At 44.4% G+C, this 16,075-nt stretch overlaps 1 protein-coding gene across 4 annotated transcripts in view; it reads left to right on the top strand.

Moving 5' to 3' along the window:
* The window catches only part of LOC144679671 (uncharacterized), a 665,324-nt gene that overhangs the window by 586,045 nt on the left and 63,204 nt on the right, over positions 1–16,075 (top strand). For all 4 annotated transcript variants that reach the window (XM_078540272.1, XM_078540271.1, XM_078540274.1 and 1 more), the window contains 2 exons: positions 522–631; positions 12,171–12,245. In XM_078540272.1, the coding sequence (XP_078396398.1) occupies positions 522–631; positions 12,171–12,245 (185 nt within the window). The remainder of the gene's footprint in view (positions 1–521; positions 632–12,170; positions 12,246–16,075) is intronic.

The raw sequence follows: 16,075 nt of genomic DNA, 5'->3' as shown, positions 1-16,075 counted from the left end.
TTGATGTTTTCTTATACTTGCCATCGGTTCAAAACTTCACAGGAAGCGTACCTTGGATTATTCTTTAATGAGTGTTGTAGCTTACATTATAGTGATCTTTCTTCAAAATCAAAACAAAACTAGCCAAGGTGAAATATATAGGCACATTGGTGAAAGTAATAGGCAGTGAAAATCTTTTCCTACCTAGTTTATAGGAAACACATTTATTGGAAGAATTAGGACTACTATATCTAAACGTTGAATGCTCTGTTACTTTATGCACATAACTAATTAATCTAACGTACAAAAAAAATTGACAGCAATAATCCTGATTCAGAGTACATTGAAATATGGGGAATTGTTAGCAGTTGAATTAAAGTTCTTAACTAGGAAGCAGGAAGGAAATGTGGACTATACCATTGCCGTTGGGAAGATACACCTGCATACACGGGGGAAATTTAAATGTTATACTGGAAACTACTTAACTTTGAGCTCTGCTTCATTCTAAAAGACTCGTCTCCCTCTTTGATCTACACCCACAGCTGGAAACTCAGAAAGAGGCTTTGGAAGCTGCGCAAAGAGATAATAATCGGTTCCATGAGGAAAGTGAGTTAATAGTCTCAAACGTTAATGAGTGGATCACAGAGCAAGGGTGAGTAAATTTTATCGTTGCTTAATCATAGGATCATAGAATCTTACAGCACATAGCCCATCATGCCATCATTTGCCCCACTCCCCTGCTTGACTCCACAGCCCGGCAAAATTTTCCTTTTCTATATATATCCAATTCCCTTTTGAAAGTTATTATTGAATCTGCTTCCACCACCCTTTTTCAGGCAGTGCATTCCAGATCATCATAACTCTGCATAAAAAAAATATCCTCATCTCCCCTGCCTGTTTCTTTTGCCAATTATCTTAAACCTATATTCCTGGATTACTAATACGCCTGCTAGTGGAAATAGTTTCTCCTGATCTACTCAAATCAAAACCCTTCATCTTAAATCTAACACTTTACTCATACTGACATCAGCTGTTCTAATCATCATAGTTATTGCAGTTTTCATAGACCAGGATTTTACATTTGGCGTGCGGAGGCAGGCCCTACACGCCGGAACAATGACGTCAGGCCTGCTTCTCGCGCTGTTTCACTCACCGGGAGCGCGCTGGAGTCGGCTGCACACTCGCCAACAATTGATAGGCCTATTAAGGCCATTAACAGGAAATTAACATGAATTTTACACTGCCTGTCCAACCTAATGGTTGGCGGGCAGGCGAAAAGGCCAAGCGGCCTTTACATTTTTTAGGAAACCTCATCCACAAGCGGGATGAGGTTTCCTAAAGCTAATAATGATTATATAAAAACTTTTTCTGAAAAATAAAAACACGTCCCATCTCATGTGATACAGTCACATCAGGGGACATAATTCATTAAATTTTTATTGCTTTTATTTACATTTTTAAAAACCGCTTCAATCTCCCTGAGGCAGCTCCATGCTGGACCCAACTCTCTCTCCTTCCCCCGCCCACACAGGCACTACCCCTCGCATATTACACTGGGTGGGCCTTAATTGGCCCACCTGCGTAAAATGGCAGTGCAGAGCCGATTGCGGGCGGCGATCGGGTTCCCGACCGCTCCCACTGAGCCTGCCCAACGAGGGAAAAATTAAGGCTGTAGTTCTGCAGACGTTGTTGTTTGTTTAAAGCTCAGCTGTATTGGTGTAACTGTAACCTGTTTAAAATTGATTAAAATGTTATTGTATTATTTATTTGTGGGATTTTCAGTATGTTTTCATGCATCATTTAATGTGAGTGAATTGTTTCTCTTTATTTTGCTTGGAAACTAATTAAGATTGTGAATCTAGATTAACCCTTCTAAAAATTGTAAATATTCAGTACAAGTAGTCCAATCTCTGGTTTTTAAATTTTCTTTGATTGTTTTAGAATGTTAATGCAGAAAGAACTTGCATTTATATAGCACTTTTAAAGTACCAAAGCATTATACTGCCAAATAATTAATTAAATAGTCAGTGTTGATATGTAGAAAAACATGGCTGCAATCTGCAGCAAGGTCCCAGAAAGAACAGTTAATTAATCCGTTTTTGATAGTTTAAGTTGAGGAAGCAGTGATGGCTAAGACACCGGGAGAACATCTTCCTCTCCTTTGAATGTGCTATGGAACTTTTATGTCCGCCCAAGAGAACAGGCTGGGAGACGATTTAATGTCCTACCCAAAAGATGGCACCTCAAAAATGTGCAGCATTCATTCAATCTACGCTGAAGTATCAGCTAAGATTCTTCCTCTTCATGAGTTCCCAGTCCGAAGGCAGGTCCGACCTACAGGTCACAATCTCCAAAGTAGAACAAGGAGGCAGGTCCCAAATCCACCCCAGCCAGAACAGGAATCAAACCCTATGCCATTGCCACCAATCTGATCCCTGTCGACCGCCCAACCAACTGAGCCAACCAGGGAGTCTGAGTTGCTGTGGCAACGTACACTTTTACATGAATGTTGTAGCTTGGAGCTATGGTAGAGGCTCCAATTTCTTTTGATTACATGGCTGACCAGGAAACTCTTCCACTCTTACCTTTGGCATTGGCATTGTTGGAAGGACTTACAACCACATTATGAACGCACCTCCTTTGGCCGTCAAGACCTGGAGTGTGACTTGAATCCAGAGCTTCTGGCTCAGAGGCAGGGTGCTACCCACTGTGCTACAAGAACTCCCTCAGCTCAGATTAAATTCTACATATGTGCTGAAATCACAACTTTATGCCTTAATGGCAAGAGTGCTACAGCAGAGCAGAATTGGCACTTAACTACAAAGTTTCTGGCTGGGATTTTACAGCTCTGAAGTGGACAGCATCGGAGGCATGGGTAGCCATTAAATTGCACATGATGGCGTTGGGGTGAACCACTGATGTCATGACACTGAAGCCACATTTCATAGCGCCGGACAACAACCCTCATGGGAATGGCACTTGCCTTTTTGAAAGAGCCAATTTAGAGGTATTTAACGACGTTAAGGATCCAATAGAGAGCAATTTTATGGCCCCCTCCAAATTTTGTGAGGAGTGCACAGGGGACACAAGACATCGGACCCTCGGCAGGCTTTTTAAGAGCAGCAGCAGGGTGGCAGCTGAGGTCATTGCTGCAGCTGACAGCCATGGAGTCATAGGAAGGCTGATGCAGCACAGCCATAGCATTTAGCATAGAGGAGAGGCAGTTGAGGAGTCATTGATCCGGGGTTGAGCCTTTCTTGGTGGCGCTCAGTTGCTGGCAGGGGATCCATTGAGAGATGCCTGACAGGGAGGTGGGGTGCACAGTATTGTAGTAGCAACTAACAGAGTAGCACTTCAGACCAGCAGTGTCCCAGTACAAGGGGCATCAGCCTTTTAGGAGAAGAGTCCTCCAGTGTGAAGGAGAACCTGAGAAGTATGGAGATGCGTGATCATGGATCAGGGCAGCAACAATCTCCTGACAACCTACAGGGACAGCCTTGGGATGGGGAAGCAGCAGAAGGCCTCAGAGGGAACTGACGACAAATGCCACACAGAGAAGAAGGTAGCCTGTAGCAAGGGTATACAGCCTAAGAATGCGCTGCCTGTAGATGTCAGAGAGGCAATGTCACTGGAGACTGCGCCTCTCCTAAGACACCGTGACCAATCTTTGTGCCATGCTGGCAGAGGAAGTGAGCTCTGGTTGCATTGGCGGTCACCCAATGACAGTGGACATCAAGGTCATTGTGGCCCTCAATTTCTATGCACCCAGCTCATTCCAGGGGCCCACTGGAGACTTGTGTGGCATCTCCCAGTCAGCCACACATCACTGCATCAAGGTTGGGCCTAATACTTTCTTCAGATGGACCAGCCAATACGTACACTACTGAACTGATGCAAATAGTGAAGCCCAGAGAGCCAGAGGATTCGGTGCCATCGCTGGATTCCCCCAGGTGTAAAGTCACATAGACTGCACAAAAGTGGCTATCAAGGCTCCCACTGGTGGCTTTCATCAACAGGAAGGGATTTTATTTCATAAATGTGCAACTGTAACTACTGTCAAGGAGTCCTGCAGGTGTATGCTTGTTACACTGGGAACAGTTACGATGTAAAAATACTCTGGCATTCCCAGGTGCCACAGCTTTTTACCCCTTTGCCCCTGAATGCCTTCATAGATGGATTCTTGCCAACAAGGGATACCCATTGAAGAGATGTCTGCTGACACCAGTAAGGAAACCTAGGACAGAGTAGGAGGAATGATACAACGCAGCAACCCAAGCCCCCATCAAACAGACGATCGGCCTCCTTGAGAAGAGATTCAGGTGCCTGGATCATTCTGATGGGACACTTCAATACACCCCAGCAAGGGTCTCCCAGATTGTGATGGTCTGCTGCGCTTTACGTGACCAGATGCTGCAGAGGGAGACCCTGTCCACTGAGGAATTAGAGCACAAGGCACCCACAGAAGATTATAACGATAAGGAAGCTGATAATCAGCCATGTCATCCCGATCTACATGAGGGGCCACATGGAGGGCATTAAGATATAGGTGCAAGGGAGGCCTGGGAGACCTCACTCGATATTTGATTCAGATGACCCTTCCACCAAGCCATCCAACAAAATAAAGATCCACTTTCCAGCCACACTGATGTCATTCACCTCTGCTCCTAGCCTGCACTTACTCATTGCCATCTTGTGCTTGCAACGTACAAAAGATTACCACACGTGCAAGGGTCTTCCCCAGCCAGAACTTAGGTCAACCCATGCCACTCCTGCACTGCCAGAGAGCCACCAACAATAAATGGAAAGTTGCAGAAACCAAATAGGACTTCTATTACATAAATCATCAGACACAAGCAGAGAAACATTAACTATCTAATAACCCATAAGGCCCAAATGCATCTAGTTTACTTAGTTCTTTTATGTGTGCTCCTACATGGTGCTCCCCCTTTGCTGCCAGCTGACGTGGAGGTAGGCTGCTGATCTTCCTGCCCCATGACTTAAGACAAGCTTGGCAGTTGTCCTTTGGCTACCTGAGGCCTGGCAGGCCCCGGCATGCTGACAGTCTCCTGCACACGGCAAGGATGTTCCTCTGTCATCGCAGCAACTTCAGGCACTGGTATCACTGGCAGAAGAGCTGAGGAGCCGCAGTCCAAAACAGCAGCATGAGATGAGCTCCCAGAAGCAGAAGTCAGCTGTTCCTCCTCCTTTTCAAGGCACATTTCTACCTCCTTGCTAACTTGAGAAGGACGAGAACCTAGTGGAGAATCCAGCCTCGTCCCCCTCTCACCTTGCCATTGATCCATTGATGGTATACAGATCTGCGCATACCTCCACTGGCTGGGATGCTCAATGTGTTTCTCTTGAAGAGTGGACAATGTTTTAGTGGAGGCGGCCATGCATGCAGCTAAAAGGGAAATGGCAGCACTTATAGACTGGATGGAGACTCCTGCTCTAGCCAAGCCAGGGTGCGGATATCGTCTGAAAACTCCACTATATCTTCATGCACCTCACGTGGAAATTCCAGCATCTGCCACCTTACAGAGCACTCCAGAGGCACGTAATCAACCTGAGAAACAGCATGGGCCAACCTCCCACAGGCCTCCAACTGTCTGCCTCAGCTGTCATAGCCTCCAAAAGCTAGTCAGGCAGGCGTGTGGCGTTCATGGCAGGTTGTGACCCGAATCTACTTGCAAACGCATACCTGCCAAGGTGAAAGAGTGCATGCTGCTGGACGGTGCGGAGGAATGATGCGATGCTGTACCGTCTGAGGTCCCCTCCTCAGAGGTGGGTGGGTGTCATCCAAAGACAGCAGCTCTCTTCCAGGATTGTGATAATTGGGACTCTGCCACAAGTCCAGGCCCTATCCTTAGTGTTTTTGGGCTTTCTTCTCCAGCAGGAACACAAAACAAGAAAGTTCATCAGCTTCCAAAAGCAGGCAGAACCCCTATTCAGCTTGCATACTAGCGGCTGCTTCTGTGGCCACTTGCCTGCCTGTGGCCTTGGCCCACTCTGGAACCACTTTGCACAGGGTGGCAGTGCCAAGCTGACGTCCCTTGACAAAGCTTCAGTCATTTCTTTCCACGGGGATGCTGCAGTCTCTACCCATCGCCAACTACATGGCGGGCTGTTACTCCTTAGCATCTGCGCCCTCACATTAATCGATTTGCTACCCCCCCTACTCACCTTCATGGAGTGAAGAAGATCATTAGCGTGCTTGTGGCACTAAGGCAAGTTCTCTAGACGGCCCCACAGCTGCTGACCTCCTCTGCGACATCCATCCAGGCTTGCTTGCTTAGGTAGGGAGATGTCCTCCTTCTGTCCCTGGGGAAGAAGACCACCCACCTTCCCTGAGTAGTCTGCAGGAGTTTTTGCATGGAGTCATCGCTAAAACATGGGGCCACCAGGGATCTTCCTTTTTCCATGCAAACAAGCACTTCTTTCCCCAGGAGTTCTTCCGAGGCTAATGGGCTGAATGCTCAGAGGCTGGTGCAGGAATGAATGATCAGAAGTTGATGCAGGAATGAATGGTCAGAGGTTGATGTAGGGATGAATGGTCAATAAAGATGTTTTGAAGTAGTGTTCCGGTACTGTCAGCCCTTTATACATGGCGCCAGCACATCCAACTGCATCAGCTGACAATGCAGCCTCAATCCCCGCCTCTGTCCGATGAATGGTTGGCCACCCTTCCTGCCTGCTGGCTGTTAATTGACTAACGAGTGCAAGATGCCTCCAGAAACAGGATTCAGAGTGGGAGGGCCATCACCAGCCACTTTTGGTTCCACCTTCCACTTTCCACCAAGTCTCATAAAATCGTGGCCTAAAGTTTTGTTGAAAATCCTATGGCATTACATTTGCTCAGCTATATTTAATTCACATATCATAAGTATCACATTTTACTAACTGATTGAAATGTAGGAGTTAATGTGATCCACAGTACATTTAATTAGTAATTAGTAGTTGCGTAAGTGCTCAAAATACACATTATTTGGTACAAATCAAGTAAACAGTTTTTGCATTGAAAATGGAAAGAAATCTTAAACAAGGCGGTAATTAAACCATAGATGGTGTTATGATCCCAGCTGATGTTACAACTGAACAAACATGATCCCAGGGTGGAACCTGGCTTGATAGTTCCTAACTTTTATTTTTTGTTCAGAAAAGTGGCTGAGTAGAGCCACATGAGTCAGCTGATAAACTTTTAACAAAAGAATGAAACATTTATTAAACAAGAAAAGATGAACTATATTATATTACTCCTTCACACACAACTATATCTTTACAAATATACACAGATTTGTAAGGATGACACAAGTTACAAAAGTTATCTTATACTCTGATGTTCACAATAAGTACATAGTCCATGCAAACCAATAGGTGACCTATGGTTAGACACATCACACTCTGAAACCAAGTGACGGATGCCACCCCAAACATGGACCTCTCCTCAACTCACTCGAGACGCTTGTCACACTGTGAGCCAACCAGCCTCACTGAATTCCGCCTTTAACACATGGGATTTCCAATCTCCACTCTCGAAGAACTCGCTTTGGGATCTTCTCCCAAACCGATGTTTTCTCTCAAACGCCTTCCACAAGGGTTCACCTCCAGGATTTTGAACTCTCCTTCCGATGTTCCTCTCCCCTGGGTCACCACATGCATTCAAACTTCCTTCCACGCACTCTCTCTCACTGACTCAGCCGTGCCAACAGAGCACCATTTCTGCACATACCTATAGTAAAGAGTTTCAGACCTTCAGCCACCTCTTTGGACCTTCTGACTTCTCACGAGCCTATATCACTTTGAATCTGCTTCCTGCAGCTTCCGTACCACTAAGCCTGAAACTTGGAGCCTTCCTCTGCTCCTCACTCTTAACTTCACTTACCAGGACCTTTTCCAGGTTCTTGTCTTTCTTTTGACTAAGAAGGTCTTCTTGGGAAATTTTCCTAGGTTCCTGTAACCTGATTCTGCAGTTTCCTCTCCTGTCCAGCTTCTCATGAGTCTTGGCTTCAGCTTTAGTTTGGGAATTGCTATCTGCTCCTCTGCAGTCCAGTCTCTCTCTGGCAGCTGTTTTCAGCTGAACTAAAACTGCTGCTTTTTTTCCCTATCTGTGTGTGTTGGTGGGTGGGGCCTCCCTCTCTGGACCCAGGCAAAAGCACAGTTTTTTTCTACTCTTGTGTTTGCTTTAACTTCTTTTCAACAGTCGTAAAAATCTCATCAGGAATGCAGGTACATAAACAGAGCTTTAGACCTCCTGTCTCCACTCAAAAAATGAAACTACATCCCAGGTTTCACCTTTTAACCCACAAATAGAAAAAAATATAAATTAAACTTAAAAAATATACCTTATTCTTAATCTGCTCAAATGCACGTATACCTTACTTAAACTATCTCTATTTCCTAACAATGGCTAATTCTAGCTATCTTCAATATAGAAGCATGATAGCAGTTAGCAGAACTCATCAAAACATGGTCAATTTTATGCTCAAACTATAAAAATTTGAATTGAATGATTCAAATTTTAAACAAAATATTCAGTCAGAATACCCAGGCTGCAAAATTGAGCTCGATAGTGGTGCTGGGTTCAACGCTACAGAAACCAGGAGATGAAAGAAATGGCGGGCAGTCCTCTTCCAATGACTTCTGGTGCTGCCCATGTCGATCGCTATATTGTGGAAGGATATAGTACAGGAATCTGTGTATCTGCTAGTATTATTGCAGAAAGGCCTGAACCTAAGCCAGAAACAGGTCTTAGGTGACTGCGCTTCAACGAGAAGGTGGTCATGGAACTGTGCTCCCTCCTTGAACTGGGCCTGCAGCCACAGGGTAGGGTGAGATTGGCTCTTCCATTGGCTGTCAAGGTCATTATGATCCTCAGTTTCTAGCAGCAGATCCTTCCAGAATGGAGCCTGTGACATCGCAACATAATTCGTTATCAATCACTCCGTATGGGAGGTCAATGAGGCCCTGTAAGTTAGGACAGGGGCTTGATTGTCTTCTCTCTGAACATAGAGAAGCAGGAGCAGTGGGTGACTTTGTTGGGATGGCAGGCTTCTCCATGGAGGAGGAAGCCTTCAGCTGCATGCTCTGTGGCTCTGCAGGGACCGCGTTTAAATGGGGAAATATTCACCAAACTCAAAAGGTTCCAGTCCCTGAATGCACAGTTAGTATGCAACCACACCATTAAGCTGGTGAATGACAGCTATCCTGGCAGTAGTCAGCATTGCAACCATGCTTTCATTCTGTGTCTTATCCATATTCAAGCCACCATGTCGAACAGAGGGTTGTTCCTTGGCAACAAGGCCTACCTGCTATACACATGGCTAATGGCTACCATCCGACCAGACATGAACAATGTTCCTACAATGACAGCCAGGCTGCAACTAGGAATGTCGTGGAACAGACCATTGGCATCCTGAAGCAATGGTTCCACTGCTTGGACGGCTTGGGGGCAGGCTTCCAGTACTCGCCAGAGTGTGCCTTATAAGTCATGGTCCTGCTGCATCCTCCACAAACTTACCATTATGAAGATACATCCCTTGATTTCAGGGCTTTAGTGACCACCTCAGAAGGTGGAGGAAGGGAGGAGGCTCCAAGGCATCATCATTCTGGACTGGCTATCCCTAGATGTCCATGCAAGATGTTCCCAAGTGCTCTAGGCCTTGAGGACCTAGCTTCTGAATATACCACCTCAACATGGGCAGCAGCAGTCTGGGCTGGCTGGATGACCGCAACAGTAGGGGCACTGACACTGGTAGGAGCACGAATGCTATCAACCTGAGAAAATGTAGCAGGTTTGTGCATCACAGGACCACTGACACTCCTCCAGCTCAGCGTCGCAGCAATCCTAATAACCTGCTGGAGCACAGATTGCTGCACTCTGCAAGTACCTGCACAACTCTTTGGGCATTGGTATCCACAGCCATCATGCCAGCAGTTTGAACCTGCATGGCACCAAGCTGGGCTTGCATGACAATAAGAAGAGATCACATGACCTCAGTCTGAGCTTTCAGTGCTGCACACAGACGTTGAGTGGCTTCTGCCTCTGTTGCAATGGAAGCTAAAACATCAGCTAGAGCCACAAGTGTTCTTGTGGAGTTGGCCACCAATCCCACACTGTAAAGGATGAGCCCCAAACTCTGAGAAAAGCCCTGTGTCAATTTGGAGCCGGTCTCCTCCATGCCCCTTGACTGTGACAGGAAGTTCTGTGGCAGGCCTAAAAATGTACCAAACATTTTGGTGTGCATGCCCATCAGCCTTTTCCTTTACACAGCCCCATTGAAGTACTCTCCTGAGTCTTCTGTAACAGAACCCATCTGAGACCTTGCCCTCCAGGAAGCTGGCACACACATTATCGTTCCCCTTGGCCTGGCTGCAGCCCACTCATTCCTGGTGATTCCCAGATATTGATCCACTTCTGTGCTGCCCTGTAAGGTACACGCAGTGCCAGTATTTGAGCTGGTGGTTGTGTGTGTCAGATCAGGTGATGGTGCTTCTTCCTCAGAGCTATGTTGTTTCTCTGGGCCTTCAGCTCAGGCAGCATTATGTCTGGCCAGGCAGCAGTTCTTGGGCATGAATTTGATGGCCGCAGCAGTGACCCTATCCACAGGCCAGAAAGCCGGTGGCAACCCCATCATGGTCTTTTTCAGAAGCCCCAAAAGAATTAACTGCCATTCAGGCAGTTAACTGCTTACCTTCGGGGCTTCTGTTCCTCTAAAGGTGAAGAATCTGCCCTCAAGGGCTGCTAGCCAATTGGAGGGTCAGAAGCTTAACGCTCAACTTTCTTGCATTAGGCTCATTCCAGGCATTTGTTAGATCTCTCAGTCAACAGCTGATCATTGCATCAAGCATGTGGGAAATGCCTTCTTTAAGAGGGCAGAGATTTACATCTGGTTTTGCGCCAGACAGGCTAGTTAGGCCAAGAGGGCGATTGGATTCATGGCCATGGCAGCATTCCCTGAGGTCTAGAGTGTTATAGACTGCATGCATGTGGCCATCACGGCAACCTCAGAGCAGGCACGTTCATTAATGAAGGACTTCTACTTGCTCAATGTTCAAATAGTGTGCAAGCACTGCAAAGAGATCCTCAAAGTGTTTGCAAGGTTTCCGAGAAGCTGGCATGACTCATACATCCTGAGACAGTCCCAAGTGTTTCAATTCTTCACTCCACCAGAACACCTTTGTGGATGGATCCTGGGTGACAAGGGGCATTCACTAAAGACATGGCTGCTTGCACCTGTGCAGAACCCCAAAAAAAGACAGAGAATACCTATAACCTCTGCCATATGACTACAAGTGTGACCATCAAACAGGCATTTGGGATTTTGAAGATGTGGTTTTGATGCTTAGACAAATCTGGGGGAGCCCTTCAACACATCCCATCAAGAGTGTCCTGAATCATGATGGTTTGCTTCACTCTGCACAACTTGAGGCACCAGAGAAAAGTTACATTGGTCTCTGAACATCTCTGAACCATATCGCCAACCCAGCGTTCAACACAGCTCAAGGCTGAGGTCACACTGTGGAGGCTGGTGCGTAACTCCTGCAGCCACTCGGTGGTCTGCCACATGTGGCTCTCCATTAGGGTCACCGTTGTCTCAATGGAACAGGCCATGCAATCATAAAACAGAGACAAAATGCCACTCATGGCATTGATGGGCTCCTCCATTGCACGCGCATAGATGCAAGCAGCCTCTGGGAACTTCGACAGATGTCCACACATTTCATGCTGTTGCTCTAGTAGACTCCCGAGGCTAGGCATCTGTGGGAAGCTGAGCATTGTTGGACCTGTCCTCAATCCTCCGATGGGCTCTGGACACAGCTGTCATTGCCTCCGTCATCTGCTCCTGCACTTCTGTACCATTCTCACCTGCTGGTGCCAACCTTTCCAAACATGCATCAATGCCCACCAATGTGAGAGGAAGAAAGATTTTCATTGTTCAGACTAAATCTGATAACAGAATAAGAAAAACATGTCTTAAAAACATGTACATTTTTATTTGAATTTGAAACAAAAAATCTTTAAATTGTCAGAGGTGTGACAGAGTACTTTCAGCATTTTGTACACACTGGTTATTCTTACTTGAAAATAAAACAAGTTAAAAAAATTCTGTTTTATTAAGTTAATCAGTAATGCAAATTTATGTTATCCTTTGGTAATTATGCAGTAATACTATATGTTTTATTCGTTATAGGATTGCAAATGAAACTTTGGGAACAAAAATCAAAGAACAAAACCAACTTGTTTCCCACTTAACTGCGGATAAGGTGTAAGCAATCAAATATTTCTGTAAATAATAAAATCTATAGACATTATAATATATTGTTTTACTGGTTGCAAAGTAATTAGTACAATTAATACAATTGACGGTAAAAAATGATATGCAAGCATGCGGTTAAAATAGCTTATTTAATAGTGTGTTTTAAGAATAGCGTCACATATGTTTAATTTGTCAGATATTTAAAATACATAAGAATGCACTGAAAATATTTTGTAGCCAGCCATTGTGCTGGTTAGATTCAAGGTTGTATTTAAGACATATGTATATGTAAATCCAGTAGTGAGAAGATTCCTGAGCCAGATGTTCTGCTGAAAAGTACGCCGTTTATTTCTCAAATTAAACTAGCAGGAAGAATTAGGAAACTTATTTAAACATCAGTAACTGAAGTACTTGAAATTACTAGTTACATTTCTGCTAGAAAGAAGGAAATTTGGTATGAATTCAGTCCCCTGAGGAATGTCATAATGCAAAGGCTCCATTTCTGATTCATGTAGGAATTCAAGTTCATCTGAATGTGATGTGTCACTATGTTTTAAGAGTCAACCCAGAAATTTTCTATCACCACAGTTTCTAATCCAAAATGAGCACTACAATGTGACATTATGAGGTGGAAAGAAGGCCTCTTTGAACAAATCAGGCAAGCTGTCCATCACCTGTCATACCTCTACAGGCAGCTTGCCCATTACAACTTATGAATTTTGGGCTGATGCCTTGCCATCACCAACCCTCAAATAATTGCCAAGCAGCGAGAATTGTGGAATGGGAGACAATTGTGGCTGGCAAGAATGCTATGGAACTCCTGGCTCCACAAGAATTTTTGGAAGGAAATTAAATTAGCTTTTCCATGGTGGCCAGGTCCTAGGCCCGATCTACAACTGGAAAATTGAGGGAAGAAAACTCAATAGCTGCACTGCTCAGGAAAGCCAACTTCTTGGAGGGGACCTAAAGTAGACATTAGATTCCTCCTTAAAATATGCAAGGGGCCTAATGTTTTTTTAGGTGACCACCAGTTCAAGCCCAATATAATATGAACATTTTTCAGTCATCCTTGAACCACAGAGCTTCATGCTGTGGAATTGGTCATATTTGCATCCATTTTCCATCTCCCTCTATGTCATTAGATCATACACTTGTTAATTGCAAATCTTTTTCCAGACTTCTTCAGAAGTAGTCTCTCAGAGGCAACTCAAATGCTTCCGAATGTAGCCAAGAATAATTCAAGCTAATGAACTAGAGGGCAGAGTCTTGCACCATTAATCTATCATGTGGCACCTTATCAAAGCCTTTTTGAAATCTAGATAAATTGCATCTGCTGCATGTCTAATTTCTCTGTTAGCTCTTCAAAGAATTCAATGACATTGGCCAAATAAGACTTTCCCTTTGAAAATCCACCCTGACTATTCATTATTATATTTTTGGCATTCCATTATTTTTTATACTATTGATTTGAACCTACTGGTTAACACTTCCCTGGATATGTTCTATCTCCAGTTTTAAATAAAGAAATGATATTAGTTAACCTCCAGCCCTTTGGTTCTACATCTTCTAACAAATTATTAAATATGTGTAATGCCACCTCTGCTATCTCTTTTCTAGATTTTTCTAAAATGCGTGGATGAAATCCATCCAGACAAGGATTTTTACCTTTTTTGAGTTTGATTAATTTATTTAATATTAATTATAAATAATTATTAATAATCCAACATTAAATGTTATTCTGCAACTGGACAGCACTTGCTAAACAATCCTGATCGTGCTAAGAATTATACTGACAACCAATTTAAGATTATTAGTCGGGCTCACAGTGTGGCTCACTTACATGTGCTAGAAGCTACATATATTCATATAAAGGGCCCTGTCCTTTGTAGACAGGAGCATGTCCGTGCATTGCGCCTTTTCCAATTAAGCTAAAGCTTGGGACAGAGCCATTCCCTGGTTCATTCCCCAGAGCAATGCCTTGACCAATTAGAGTTGACCTGTCTGATTTGAATTTAAATAAAACCTTGGCAGTTGACTGTTCCCTGGTTCATGCTCCATGGCAACACCTCTACCAATCAGAGTCCACCTGCCAAACATTTTCTTTTCATGCAGTACAATTGTTGCTCCCCTTAGAATTGATATTCTTTCGAATCTGGCCTGATGAGTGCTATACAAAAAGCTTTGACAGCATGTCTCTTTTTTCAGTAATACTCAAGTTCTGTACTACCAAATGACAATTAGGGAAATCTTGCTACAACTCTACAGGTTGTTGATGAGACCATGCCTAGAGAATTGTGCAGAGTTTGGCCTCTTTGTTCAGGAAGGGATTTCTTTTTTATTTCTTTTCTTTTGTGGGCATCGCTCACTATGCCAGCATTTATTGCCCATTCCTAATTTCCCTTGCGATGGTGGTGGTGAGCCACCCTCTAGAACTGCTGACGTCCATGTGGTGTAGGTACAGTCACAGTGCTGTTAGGAAGGGATATAGTTACATTGGAGGCAGTTCGGAGAAGGTTCATTAGGCTGACTCCTAGGATGAAGGAAAGGTTGAGCAGGGGACCATCCTCTCAGCATCTACCCTGTCTAGCCCTCTCAAGAATTTTAAATGCTTCAATAAGATCACCTCTCAACCTAGTGAACCTTCCCTGAACTGCCTCCAATGTTTCCTGTTAGTTAGCCAGTCCTCTATCTGTGCTAATATATTACCCAAAACCGTGAGTTCCTATGTAAGCATGGTCCCACATCAACTGCGTTTTCATCAAGTGGTAACCTTTACAGTTGAGGAACATCTCAGCATTTAGATGCAGCTCCCACAAAATGTGCAGTCGATGGCTCTATGGACTATCCTAAGTGCTCTCCCTGCTTCTAACTGATCAGAGAAAACACAATGAGGTCTCACCTCTCTGATGCAGCAGTGGGTGGCTAAATGCGGGATATTACAGATTTTGCATGCTCCAGCCGGGAAGGATCCTGATGTAAAGCAATCCATGGCCATGGTCACCCTCACAGCCGCTGGTAGCTGCATCCTTGGCCTGTTCTGAGGTTAGAGGTCTCATTACAGGATGTGGCAAAGCTCTGTGAGCACCTCCTTCATAAAATGCAAACAATGCACACATTGCTCCTGGCTTAGGTTGAGGTAAGAGAAATGCTTCTGGAAGATCCTAGGTGTATAAGGCCTCCTCTGAGATCCTCCCCCTTTCCCCTGTTTCCACTGCAAACAGCTTATCCTCTTCTATGTTGCTTCTGCTCAATCTCACTCCAGTGTGCAGGCCAAGGGGAATGGTGACTACAGCACCCATCACTGGGAGCAACATGTCTGTCATGAAGGGATATTAATGTCTATAATGTTATTAGAAATTATTTTTAAATTGGAATTGTAGTGGGGTCTGTGTCTATTTGTTTGGCTGTGTGTTTCTTAGTTTGATTGAAACCAGCTAGTCTGGGTGCCTTGATATATAGTAGTTTGAGATGTTAACTGGGTAAACAGTAAGGAGGATAGAAGGTAACGTGTAAATTTGCATTTGCTGAATAAAACATTCAAGAATGGGAGTAAAGTCTTGCATCTAGCTGGGAGACGCCAAACAATGTGTTTATATTATTAATAAAATTAGTGGGATGAAAATGTTATTGTTAGAAGATGTTAAATACCTAGTAATACAATGGAAAATTTACATTCAAAGGAAAAGCTAGGTATCAACAGAAAGGAATTTGTGTATGTAAGTCAGAGGCATTTAAGATCTAACCAGCCTGTAAGCCTACAACTGTGTCTGCAAAGGAACCAAATTGCAAGGAACCTCATTTTGAATTCATAAGGTCAAATATGCTTTGCCTGGTGTCTG

This window comes from Cetorhinus maximus, chromosome 4 (assembly GCF_964194155.1).
Source record: "Cetorhinus maximus chromosome 4, sCetMax3.hap1.1, whole genome shotgun sequence".
NCBI lineage: Eukaryota > Metazoa > Chordata > Chondrichthyes > Lamniformes > Cetorhinidae > Cetorhinus > Cetorhinus maximus.
This window is presented reverse-complemented; position numbering and strand designations above follow the sequence as displayed.